At 35.2% G+C, this 14,337-nt stretch overlaps 1 protein-coding gene across 4 annotated transcripts in view; it reads right to left on the bottom strand.

Annotated features, from left to right (window-relative positions):
- LOC145674409 (solute carrier family 15 member 1) overlaps positions 1-14,337 on the bottom strand; it is a 301,314-nt gene that overhangs the window by 55,767 nt on the left and 231,210 nt on the right. For 3 of the 4 annotated variants that reach the window (XM_081744434.1, XM_081744436.1, XM_081744437.1), the window contains one exon: positions 8,002-8,084. The exons of the other annotated variant lie outside the window; for it this stretch is intronic. In XM_081744434.1, coding sequence (XP_081600560.1) covers positions 8,002-8,084 — 83 coding nt within the window. The remainder of the gene's footprint in view (positions 1-8,001; positions 8,085-14,337) is intronic. 4 annotated transcript variants of the gene reach the window in all.

Genomic DNA, 14,337 nt, shown 5'->3' with positions numbered 1-14,337 from the left:
TAAATATTATGTACGAGATAGTTTTTATTATGCTTTTCGGCGTGGATTACTGAAAAACCACTGTTGCCAAATAACGTAAGTTTTTCCATGTCCAAGGAATTTGATACATCCCTGTTTTAAAAGTAACTTCAGTGGTCACGTTTCCGTTCACGATAAAAGTTCTCGTCTCGTATAGATTGACAATTACTTTAAAATAGGCCTATATAAAATATCTTCATGCTTCATATTGGACATGATTCTCACAGGAGAACTAGATCAATTGATTGTAACAGATGTGGTAGCAAGCTGTGCTTTTGGTCATTTCTTACACGGAAGAGATACCATACTATTTTTCGATTGGTAAGGATCGGTAAATAATTTACCGTACATTATTAATTACATATAAAATTTGCTATTTTTAAATGACTGAAGCGAGGTAGTCTTACGATGACGTTTTAAAAGCTGGTCTTTAAGGGGGGGGGGGGGACGGCCCCGATGTCTCCCACTCCCGTGGCTACACCCCTGGTCAGAAAGGTCAGAGTCTTTCTGCCGTTACACTTTCGTTTCGGCCCTCCTTTTATTCCATCTTATGCCCTCAACACTGGCACTTAATTCTACGATAAAATAATCCAACTCACAACTAAGTAAATGTGTTCATTTTTGTGAATAGTTATTCTCTTCTTTCTTGATGAAAACAGGATAAAACAACAACAACAAAAAAAATGTTTCTTGAATTTTATTAGACTCCCAAACTATGCTATGTGAAGTATCTTATAGGAAGTCTTATAGAATGCCTACATCACTCCGTCTATTGACAGGTACCAGAGTAAGAACGTAAGATATATCGAGAAGTGGTTCTTTGGAATAGATTCCGTATTTGAAAGAATAGGTTCCGTTTCCCTTGTTAATTCCCTATTCAAATCGGAAGTGGTAAAAATAAATAATTTTTTGAATGGTCGGACAAACTTTTTTTTAAAAAATCGATTTAGTGACATATTAAAAGGTATTATCTCTATTTGTAACACACTACTTAAAGAGAAAGTAGTATGCTTCAATATCAATCTCTGTGGTGGGAAAGTCTTAAGTTCAGAAGTAGTAGTAGTAGTAGTAATAGTAGTAGTAGTAGTAGTAGTAGTAGTACTATTACTACTACTTCTTGCTGCTTCAATATCAATCTCTGTAGAGGAAAAATGGTAAGAGATATCGACAAGCAGTTTTTGGAATAAATTCAGAGTTCCAAGAATAGATACAATCTCCTCAGTTAACCTTCCACTCAAACCGGAAGAGAGAAATATCAACAGTTTCCGGTTTCGCCTTTGATCGCTATAGAACAGAAACGGTAATAGAAACGCCGAACTGAAACGAACCCAGAAGATTCTGGGATGCGAAGTTGTGGAACACAGCCTCTGTTGTCGAGCCAAGTTTGTTTCTGGCCAAGCCCGACCCCAAAATGTAGCGATTTTGATTCCATAGATTATGGGCTATTTGCTCATACAATTTTGTTCAAATCAGCTTAGTAGTTACCGAAAAATAGAGTATCACATACCAGTCGACCTAAAGTCTGTGCTAGCTCGGCCACAGAGCACATTGATCTTTATTCCTTAGACGATGGGCTACTTGACCACCGAATTTCATTCAGATCCGGCCAGTAGTTACCGAGAAATAAAGTAACAAACACGCAAATGTTGTATGAAGAGAGATGTGCTCTAGAAAGTTTCAGTGTTCGGTTCCAGTCGCTGTCATTTACGAAAATTTCATTTTCTTTCTTTCTTCAAAAGGTTTCTGAAGAATTAAATTTTGCTTCTAAGAAGCTTTAGGCAACATGTATAAAATTTATTGGATCATTAAACCAATGCAATATCAGAAGTCTGTTTAACCCGCATGTAATTACTTCATAATCCTCATACTTTATTTTTCCCTTACTTGCTGCTTTCTTCACGCAACAGGTCCTTTCATATGTCAGCCATACTTTTCTTGTGTTACTTTGTCAGGTCAATATTTTGTTATTGACCAATCCGTGAGCTAATGTTTTCCTCAGAACGACGCTGTTCCACGTCCGCTTTTTCATTCCTAATCTGCCTTTCCTACTTTAAATCAGCTGAATTGGAAATTTCACGTTGGACATTACACCTCAAGTGAGGTCGCTGTTGGTCAATGCTTGAGGTATCAACCTTGGAGGTACACTAATGTCCAAAATGATTGCCGCATATCTATAACTGTCTTCTTGTAACAATATAATATGTTAATGATTTTGCAAGGTACTTTAAATACTGATACTATGTATATAATCGGGAAATTTGTATTTGTGGTAAATTTCATAGCAAAAGAATTATAAATAAGAAAATTAGAATGAGTAAAATAAAATGTTGCTAAATGGACAAGAAAGTTTTATTTTCGTTTTATTGTTCTTATTTACTGCTCGTTTGACATGAAATTTGCCACGCACATGTCTTTGGCGATTATACACATCCTAACATTATAAGAAATACCGAGCGAATTCGTTACCAAATTATATTCCTACAAAAACTTATTTATAGACATGCGACAATAATTTTTGACATGAGTGTACATGTCCTGTGCCTCCAACGTGTTTGTGGTGTTCCTAAAAATCCCAAGATTTTACCTTTTATGGCATAAGAGGAGGAAAGAGATGAGTTTTGTGCAAGTTTCCAGCTTTTGATTGCTGGTGGCGGAGATAACACCCCCAACACATTAGTGGAACTGACAATTTATATTTTCAAGTTGCCTTTAATACTTTCATACGTACTATAAATATCAACATGACACGGTGGAGATGCTGGGTATCGATCCCAATCCCTCCTCCACGCCATACATACATACATGAACACACACACATATATATATATATACACGCCTGGAGTCAAACTATAAGTTCACGCATGGTTACGCCGGGATCCAAAAACAATGGACCCAATAAAGGTAATGCAAAAGTAAACTCAGGAAAAAAATAGCAAAGCATCTACCACATTACAAACAAAAACAGAAGAAGAAAAAAAAAACACTTCAATAATTTGTACAAACGAAGTAACAACTATAAATAACACAACAAATAAAAGTTGGTATGAACCGTAACATATCCATGAGATCCAGAAGTACAAACTTAAAAAATGGACAATTGTCTATGTTTCATAAATCCATAGTCCTACCGAGAAACATTTGCTCCTTATCTCCTATCGTTCTTGCTCTATCAAAGTCCAATTGTTTCGTTATCTCATATCGTTCTTGCTCTACAGAAATCCAATATTATCGTTATCTCCTAGGTTCTTGCTCTATGGAAATCGATATTATCGTTATCTCCTATCGTTCTTTCTCTATGAAAATACAATATTATCGTTATCTGATATCGTTCTTGCTCTATGGAAATCCAATATTAATCGGAAATAATATTTTGACAACTTCAGGTTTCAATAGAAAGATTAAAGCTGAGATTGAAAATATTCTTCGGCAATTCAACTCATTATCTATGTCTCAGTTCTAGTCTAAGGGGATCAATAGTGAAACCGGAAGTTGCAATGGATTTAAAAATGGAAAATGAAATGAAATCTTTCAATTTAACATCGCACGATTATGCCCTTAAGGCTAAGCAAGACTGATTAAGGCAAGTGAATGATAGAAGAACTTTGAAATAAGAAGGGGGAGAATACGGAAGTGCACCGAGAAAACCCACGGACACGATGTTTTCCACTACAAATTTACCTGCCCGGGGATCGAACCAAGGGCCCCACGCACTACAGATAAGCAGTCTACCACTGAGCCATCGTGTCGCCTAGCGTTAAGAATGGAAAGGGATCTATTCTTGAAACTGATTCCATACAAAAATCAGTTTCTCGCACTTTCTCTCATCTGCTCTATAATGATTTATTAAAACCGGAAATGGTGAATTTCCATTACTTCCGCTTGAACTAGAGGGATAAGGACATACATTAGAGAATGTAGGTCTAGAATAAAAGCAAGGCTGATGAAAATTAATACGCTTTCATTTCTTCCCGTTTTTATCTAGTGAAGTATCTGGCGAAAGTCCATATGTTGTACCTCCATTGAATTTGTGTTTTCATTGCTTTTGGTAAGCAAATTATTTTCCATTCCCACTTCAAGATTAATTTCTTCCAACCTATATATTCCCACAACAGTGAAGAAAACTAAAGTAATCTAAACCTAATCAGAACCAATAAGAACGTTATTCCTTTTACAAATTATAATAATCAAATTAATGAAACAACAACTGAAATCCAATTCTATACTGGTAACAGTCAATCAATATACAGTCAATATACTGATAACAGTTTGGTTGATGTTTTGCCACCATGTTTACCTTACAAATGATGATTCATCAAAATACTCTAATAGCGATATTTTATTTAATTCTATCATGACGGGGACAAACAGCCTCGCTGCTGACGCCCCATATAATCATTTATGAGTTATTTTATTTAATTGTATCGTCACGGGGGCAAATAGCCTCACTGCTGACGCCCCACTGAATATGATCATTTATCAATTCATTTATTTAGTTTTGTTGTGACGGGAACAAATAGCATCGCTGTTGACGCCTAATTAAAATATAATCATATATTAATTCATTTGCCCGTTGAATATTTTTCTTTTTCTTTGGTTATCACACGAGCCTTCAGCGTGGGAAATACGGTTGGATTTCCGGTAGGAGCTCATGTGGTTTGGATTCTACATTAAGTTGTAGTACCATGTTTCATACAGTCTTGGTGCTGAAGTGACGTTATTCTGGAATCCAACCAACCATTTTTTTTTCTAAGAAAATAGAAAGATAACAATAGAATAAGTATTGCAATCTTGTAACCAAATTTTGAAGATTGGTAACGAGGAACTTAGTACTTATCATTATCTGAAAAGAACAATCACCTTACTTAAAGATGCGTTTAAAAGATCAAAATTACATTCATATTGAAAATAAATTTTACATGAAGAACATGAATCAATATATTCAAGTACTAAGAAAATTGAAAAATTGCAATGTTCTTTACAGATAAAATCAACTTTTCGAATTTACGTTCTAATCTCTTGTAGCATGTTTTTATTTACTCATATTTCTGAACATAACCGGCATCTTTGGCCTTACGCCCGTCACGTATAAGGGATGACGTACCTCGGCGAGCACACTATGCGAGGAAAAAAGGAAGAAAGAAAGGTACCATCCCGGCATTTACGTGGTATGAATGAAGAAAAAGGGAAAACTTCACTCAGGATGTCTGGTCTGAAAAAGCCATTACACATTTTAGACCGAGAATCGAACCAAAGGCGAGAGAATTAGGGACTACACTATGCGGGGTACTTGTAGCATTTTTCAAAACGGTAGAAAAGTGAGGTAAAAAGGTGAGAGAGAAAGAACAGAACAAAATACCTGAAAGTGCTCCAAGAGTATTGCCAGATTGCCAGTATTGCCAGAGTATTGCGAAATTGAAATCTTATTTGAATTTTTAAAGTGTTACTTTTTATATTATGCAATATTGTCAGGTTATTAGTGAAACATTTACAACGTCCCGTTCAGCAGCGAGGCTATATGAGACATGGACCTACTGATTAACGTGGAATCCGAACCACATGAGCTCCCGCCGGGAATCGAACCCGGGCCTCCCACGCCAAAGGCGCGTACGCTAACCGCTTAGCCACGGAGGAGCTCAGTGTTACTTTTTATTTATTTATTTATTTATTTATTTATTTATTTATTTATTTATTTTATAAGTATAATACAACTTGTAGAGCAATCTTTAAGCTTTCCAATGGTGTTCGTTCCACGTCTCTAGTGCACATATTAACCATTTTATGACAATTTTTAATAATCACTGCAACTGAAAAAATGCAGTTTTTAGGCATTTTTGAACACCCTGTATGGGGACACTTTCAGGAGGAGAGGGGTAAGATTTGGAATTTTTTCATCTCCCACTGTAATAAAGCTGTGCACCAATTTTTACAAAAATCTAAGATCGTCAGGTCAGATTTTGCCATTTCATTGGTTGATTCCCCATATTGAACAGAGAGGAAGGCTTAAAAGTAAGTGATATTGGCAATTATTTATTTACAATATATAATAATAATAATAATAATAATAATAATAATAATAATAATAATAATAATAATAATAATAATAATAATAATAATAATAATAATAATAATAATAATAATAATTATTATTATTATTATTATTATTATTATTATTATTATTATTATTATTATTATTATTATTATTATTATTATTATTATTATTATTATTATTATTAACTATTATATTATAAATTTGAATGAAACTGAATTATAACAGAACTTGATTAATATCGAAACGTAAAATTGTAACAATTAAATAATTGTACAACAATTCCCCAAATTAGCAAAACTGACAATGAACGCAATCAGTGCGTTTGAAATCGCAAGTTAAAATTAAATAAATCACGGATAAAACACCAAAAGGTGAGTTTATGTAAAAATGGCACAACATCCTTTGAAACATGGTACAGTCAGCAAAAAGCAAACTACAGCATACAGTGATAACAATAAAACACACACAGAACACAGTCCTTCACCGCAACAAGTAAATAAATTAAACAAATAAGGAGACAGGTATTAATAATTTTGCTGCTGCAAAAGAAATATTTACCAGGATTGAATTAAAAAAAAAAAAAAAAAAGATCGGTTGAAGAAGCTTATTTCGTATCTTTACAAAAGATACTACGAAGCTTAAAGACCAAAAACAGGAAAATTATACCTGTGGAATACATTTGCCTCTAAAACATATCGGTAGAATCCACTCCCAAACGTGAGTTCTGTTTTAAGAAGGATAAAAAGGAGAAACTCCAAATACAAGTGGCTTTCTTACCAATCATTCAACGAATATCTTTAATACGAATTACCTCAACAATGATCTAAAGTGGAGTTCGGCAGTTAACTGCCGTGAATGTAACTACTCAATTCCCAACTATTCGTTTCAAGCAAGTCGAGAAAATTTCTCACGTCCGTAACGTTTACAAGATAAGTTTTTCAACTTGCATTTATTAGTAGTTCTTTCATACTTTAGTACCGGAATCCTCCAATGAAGACTTTTTACAATGTCATCCTTTTTACTCATCAATACACAATTGGCTATTACATCGTAACATATACGATTGCTTGAGACATATATATATATATTAGGAATAATAATAATAATAAATGTACAAAAGATTGCAATCCTGGCCAATAATTAGTTTTTAGATCAGGGGCCACATTTTTGAATCGAGTTTTCGTATTTTCTACGGAATAAACACACCGTAATGAGTAAAGTGATAGTTTGGGTTTGGCTACACTATATGTAGTTCTCCAGATATAAGACCTACAAGAAAATTTTTATTGAATATATTGGATCTTCTAATCCGAAAAAATAAGATGTAGAAAGAAAATTTAAGGAATTCTTAATACGTTTCATTGTGGCCAAGTGGCCATATCTGCACCTCTTCCTACCCGTTTGATAATAATAGCCAATTCAATACATTTAGAGCAAAAAGGTATTCTGCACTTCCGTGTCGTAATAAATGGATTCAACAGGAATGCTTCTGCCGGACTAGTCTACCTGTTCTGAGAGATAACTGAACTCAAGTAATGTGGAGTCTGGTCAGTACATAGACAATTGTCGACTGAAGAAGAAAAGATAGTGTTGCTATTGCAGTAATCACTAAGTGTCGTGAGGAAAATTGTGGAGCTACTTAAATGAAAGAAGTTTTGATTAAGAAAACTGGAAATTGGAATTATGATGTACTGACCACACATCTTCAATTTCAAATCAACGGCTGGTGACTTAAGCCCTTCCAGGCTTCGTTGTCAGGAAAAGTTGAGTTTTAGCTTACTAAAACAGCTCTATTAAGAAAACAATGGTAAAAGATACAAATGGATATATTATATACACAGAAAAAGACCTTACACCATTGTTGAACATTAATTCCTATATGACAATCTTTGGTATACAACAATACATTGTTACTCATTTCACACAATACTCACGCCAATGCAGTATCCAACTTTCTGGACAATGTTCCCTTCTGCAGGTTTGATTATATATAAGGAACTACCAAGGATAAAAAGTACTGCAAAAAGAAACGGGTATTAAGGGATCACACAAAACAATTTGAAACATCATGCAAAAACATACGATAAACATACAAAAGATGACATATAGCAGGCAGTGAAAGCCACAAAAATTAACAAAATGGAAATTTACACTTAACACATGCTATTACAAGTACAAAAAAAGAAACATAAGATGCTTATACAGGGTATGTCTGGAAAATAGTAGGATTTAATTTTTATTTTTAATTATTCACAATTTTGACACATCGACTTAATAGTTATCAAAATATGCCCCTTCTGCATCAACACAGCGTTGCCAGCGACTCTGCCAATCATTGAAGGCTCCTTGGAACGACGAAACTGGAATACTCTTCAGCTCCCTCGTTACGGCCTCTTAAATGGCCTGGACCGAGCCGTGGTGCCGTCTTTTCATGACCTTTTCAGTCGGAGGAAGAGCAAGAAGTCACCAGGAGCGACATCTGGGCTGTAGGGTGGCTCGGGAAGCTGTGTGATGCCATGTTTGGTCAGGAAGTCCATGACAGCAAAGGCGGTGTGACTCGGCGCATTGTCGTGATGAAGCTTCCATGATCCAGCGATTGTTGGCCGGACGCGGGCGACTCGTTTCTGAGTCTTTCAAGTACTTCCACGTAGAATGCAGCATTCACAGTCTGACCAGGCGGTTCAAACTCTCTGTGAACCGCTCCTTTGCAGTCAAAAAAAGATGATTAACATCAATTTAATTTTCGACTTGCTCATAGGGGCTTTTCTCGGGCGTGGTGAGGCGGGAGTGTGCCTGCCATTCAGAACTTTGTCGCGGGGTCATACTCAAAACGCTACGATTCGTTTCCGGTGATAACGCTGCTGTAACAAACGATTCATTGCGGAGATGACAAGGCACCTTGAGAGGGGTTCATCTTAAACTCGATCTACACTTCGCAGTAACATCCCTCCTTCACCACGTTTTGGCGGTGGAAGGGAATGCTTCTGCTACTTCCCGAACAAACCCTGTATTTCTGAAAGACAAAATGCACTCAATTATCTTTTAAAAATAGGGATGCCTGTTTTATCATTGTTTCTCACTCAAAATGCACTTAATAAGGATGCCTGTTTTATTTCTCGTTCCTTTCTCTCTCAATTGATTTTCTGCTTAAATTGACGTGAAACTTCATCAGATTCAGCTAATATCTAGTACAGGTTTATTTTTAATAGCATATCTTGTGAAAAACCAGCTTACTCTGAATTTTTATTTATTTAAAATTTTCATAACTATGCCACGCAGAACTCCTATAGAACTATTATATCCATTTGTTGACAGGTATCAGAGGGAAAATTCTTCCGCTCTCGGAAAACGAAATTGGATAGTTTGGAAGGGTATCATATTGCTACGACGTGAAATCCAACACTCTTGTTGTTTTCCTGTACTCCTTTATCGTCCATGTTCCGCACAATTCAGTGCACATTGGAATATTCACATACAGAATTATATACATAAAACTTTCATCTATTTAAATGCAAGGTTCACCTGACCTGACAAATTTTCTAAATTTCAATTGTATGTGATAAAAAAATTTAATGTTTCTTAAAGAAAAGTCATGCAAAACCTATCTTATGATCCATATTTAATATGAAAAAATCTATTATCCATTAAAAATAACTCTTTAAAACGAATTTGATTTATAAGTTTTTTTTTTTTTTTTTTTTTTTTTTTTAATTGTGCAACTTGTAACAGGTTAAATGACAGGTTGACAACTTCTGTATTGTACAATCCCCAGCAAAAAGCCTGCAACATGCAAATGTAAGTTTATTGTGAAACTACGAAGTATTTTGCTCCAAAATAAATGTGCAGGGGAAGACGCCGAGGTTTCTCCTGGCGTGATTCATGCCACTTAGACGTTATGTTTTTCCCTGCACTGTTAGGCGTAGTTTCACAATAAACTTACATGCTCATGTTGCAGGTTTTTTGCTGCGGACTGTACATACAAGAGTCTATAATAGTATGCACATTCAACGGCAAAAATTCTTTCCGTTCGGTAAAATTTATTTTGAGAATAACACTGGCATGACCGGAACGTACATATATAAAATTACATTCTTTTTAATTTACTGAAAAATGTACTCAAATTGTCCTTCCATTCTGAAATTATTCAAGATGAAACAACTTTTGTAGCGGATCATACAAGGTAAATAAGTAAAGCTAATACATTTCTAAAGCTTTCTATTGTTTATTAGAATTTAGAAAGAACACTCATAATATACACCACAAGAATTAAGACGAGATAGTATTCCATGCAAATTTTAAGGACAGAAACTAACGCAATAGTAACATGTATACAATATTTTTCACAGTTTGACAAAATATTATAGCGAAACACACTTTTAATGAATATCATCACCAAAGCACACAAAATGTTTTATTAACATAGTAAAAGAATTTGAATGGTCGTAAGCAGAAACCAACAGGAGACGAAATTATAACATATTGGAAAAAAATTTCGGAGAACCAGGAAAGATGCAATGATTTTGTTAAGGGTTTGGCACCTCCATCTACGAAAATATTTTTATATATCAACGTTAGTTCTTTTTTTTTCTTTTTTTTTTTTTTTTTTTTTTAATAAAGCATAGATAAGTTTAGATTATGAAATATGTATTACATAAACAAGGTTAGCGACGTAGCTTGGAACTTTTCCTAGCGAGACAAGCATTACATTTTGGGATTCTCTTATTAAAATATGAAATTAGGATCATCCCAGATTTTAAAACCTAAACAAACATTTTATCAGTTCTGGGGGGGGGGGGGGTTGTTTTAATTTTTTTTATTTATTTTTATTTATTTATTTATTTATTTATTTTTTTACTGAACTAGGGCCCAGCTACATTTAAGCGTAATCTTAAGGTAATATATTTTGTTCAGATAATGGGGCAGAAGTACTTTTTAAATTATTTTCAGTCCTTTAGGAAGTGATATTCGGGCCCTATTCCAGGCTTCACTTGTTAAATTGTGGGAAACAATGTTTGGCACAACTTCAACCTTTAAGAAATACATATATTATTTCTGGGGGCCTATTTTTTCTGGAAGCTTAAAGTAGATGTTTTAATTTTACTGATATGGGTTCAGATCACATTTTGGCTTCATTTAAGAGCTTCTTTTGTGTTGTTTCTGGGATGTGGTGAAGCTATTCCATGCATCATTTATACATGTTTGTATCTTCTTATATGCAGTAAGGAAGTCTTATCTTGAACTTCTCCTTCCCCTCGAACGGCGGAGAGCTTAAATGTAGGCAGTTGCCTCCCTACCCCCACAAGTCACGGCCCTGATCAAAGGTCACCAGTGTTTGTAATACTCATAACGCGTACCACTAATTCTGATACAGAGAACAATTGCATTTATTTTAAAATGCAAGCTTTATTATTGCACTCTTTCGCAAATGTCCATAATACTCCCGTATGGCCGAATGTTTATTTCCACGTGCTCTCGGTTTATTTATGCATACAGTATTTCTGAGCATTACCGGGAGCTATGGCCTTAACGCTTAACCCCCGACGTGGAGACCCACGGACTCCGAGAGTAATGTAATACCTATATATATATCATTTTATTTTTTGTGTAGCTCCACGCCCTTCTCAGTACCTTCTAGTCAGTTGAGTTTGAACGCTGTTCTGAGGCAGGCGTGCTGAAAATTTATTTCAGTGCTGCTCGAGCGTTTGCACGAAGTTCGTGGGACTCCATGTCGGGGTTTATGTAACATTCCTGTGCCATACATGATTTACTGTTTCCAGCTGATGAGGTGGATTTAAATTGTGATATCTATCGAAATTGAATTGTTCGGCTACAATCCACTTCGAAAATGTCTCTGCCGTCCACAGTTAAGGATTCTGAACCAAAATTTAGAGAGAAAGTCGCAGGAATAATGAACGATGTGGGCAGGGATTTGTATTATGTATTGTTTTCGAATGTAGATGATGAAAGGGTTGTCAGTCAAAGTGACCATGAAAGGAAGTCGGAGATATCAGAGAATGACAGTGACAATTCATCTGATAAAGCTAAATATGCTACTGATGAATTTTATTACGGACGAAACAGACAAGAAGTAGGGTTCACACACATTGGTGATCTTTGTGCCCTGCAGGTTTATAATCTATTGTAAAGTGCCCAAAATCCTCACAAGTATTTTTTAAATTTATTTTGTTTATTGTAAAACAAGGAAGTGATATTCAAACTGTTTAGGAAAATAAAAACAGATAACGTAGGCATCACACCACAATTATAGGAAGTTTTCCTATACGGAAATAATAAAGTAAGGCATTTCATAAGGAGACCTGAGCTAAGCTCTACGCTACAACCAGGAAGCACCTGAATCCCGGAAAGGGGTTGTGCTGGTTGAGGACGGAGAGTAGACTGGAGAGTTGTAATTAAGATCGCATAGTGAAAAGACATCGATTGGAGATTATTAAAGCTGAACTACCTGTGAGTATAACATCTATTTACGATGTTGGATAAACATAATGGTTAAGTTTCTGTGCCGTTACAATTTAGAAGATTTTTATAGTTAAAACCATATCGAGTCCAGATAGCATGTGGTGTGATGTCGAAAATATCCAAAATAAATTGATTATTTCATTTCTTATCCTAAGAAGATTAGTTAAATTCATCCTTGAGTTGTCTAAATACACGGTGTTACAAATTTCACATGAGCTACGCTCTGCCCCCGAGTATAAAAAGTTTCTAAGATACTAAGTCATTCCAGTTAGAAACTTGTAGCACACGTTACTATTGTAATTGTTAAAAATGCGGTGGTTTCAGTGTATTCTGATATCCTTTTCTAACAACAAAACAACATAATTTTGTGTTAGAAACAGTAAATAAACTTTACAGCTATGAAAAATTCGACCAATGTAATATGGTCATGTTGTTAACCTAGTTGATTTTTTGATGTGTGTACCCTTTGTTTTTTAACTCAATTATGTAATAATACATTATAATATACATAAAGCGTTAAAAATAAGCAAAAGAAATAAAAATTTAAAAACAGTAATTTTTACGTACAAAAATATATATAGATTATATTTCGGAGTCCGTGGGACTCCACGTCGGGGTTTACGTGAAAAATTCTGACGTCGAGGGTTAAGGGTTAATACCGTCACGTCCCTCGCGGAGCACACTATCCGAGGAAGGGGGAAGGAAGGAAGGAAGGAGTAGAGAAGGAAGTAAACGGCCCGGAACCGGTTTTTTGGGTACCATCCCGGCAACTGTCTAGTGTGAATGAGGGAAAATCCGGAAAAACGTCACTCAGAATGGCTCGCCTGAGAAAGGTGTTACAATTTTTCGACCGAATGTCCCCACCGGGATCGCTCCAAAATTAGAAGCTACAGAAGACGATAGTTACATAGTTGAAATTTAGTTATTTTCAGTTATTGACTTAATGTGGAAAAATTATAGTAACTACAAACACAAGAATTTAGAGCATGATTGAATACTGCGTTTACTTGTGTCCTGATCGAGATTCTGATGTAACGAGATCGATACTCAGATTGAAATAAATTTCGACAGCCAGGTATGTGCATCTGGCTCTCCAAGGCGAGAATGTTAGCGACAATGCTATGCAGGGCCACATTAATAATATTTAATACGGTTTCGACAATGTATAATTGCGTTAATCAGATACATCATCGGATAAAATATATCATTCCATATTATAAGAACAATAAATTATTCTTCGTTATTGACCTTAGAAACGAGCTTATAACAATATGTAACAATATTTTGGGTACTGATTCCTCACATGAAAATAAGAAAAAGTCCACATGGATCTGTGCTCAAAAGTGGATATTTGCGGAGTTACAGGGTGCCGAAGTTGTGAAATAAGTGAACTTTAAAAGTTTATAGCTCCACTACTATAGGATCTATCGTAGTCGGGTCAAGACATCACTGAGGAACTAATATGTGAACTATCCAAATATTCACGTTTAAGAATGCTCCAGTACTTGCACACCAATTTTTAGAGAGGTACGTGGAGACAACCTGTTCTGAAAGACGGATATTTGGGTAGTTCACATACTAGTTCCTCAGTGATTTTTACCCGACTACGATCGGTAAAATAATGGTGGAGCTATGTACCTTTAAATTTATTTTTTTCACGTTTTCGGCATCATATAACTACGAAACTATGCGCTTCCGACCGCAAGTACATATGAACGTGTTTTTCTTATTTTGATGGGAGGAATGTATTCTCAAAATATTGTGACAAATTTTTGTAACGCCCTGTATAAAGA

Source organism: Thermobia domestica, chromosome 17 (genome assembly GCF_964235325.1).
Source record: "Thermobia domestica chromosome 17, izTheDome1.hap1.1, whole genome shotgun sequence".
NCBI classification, from domain to species: Eukaryota; Metazoa; Arthropoda; class Insecta; order Zygentoma; family Lepismatidae; genus Thermobia; species Thermobia domestica.
Note: the sequence above shows the minus strand (reverse complement) of the source record. Positions and strands in the feature narration are given on the sequence as shown.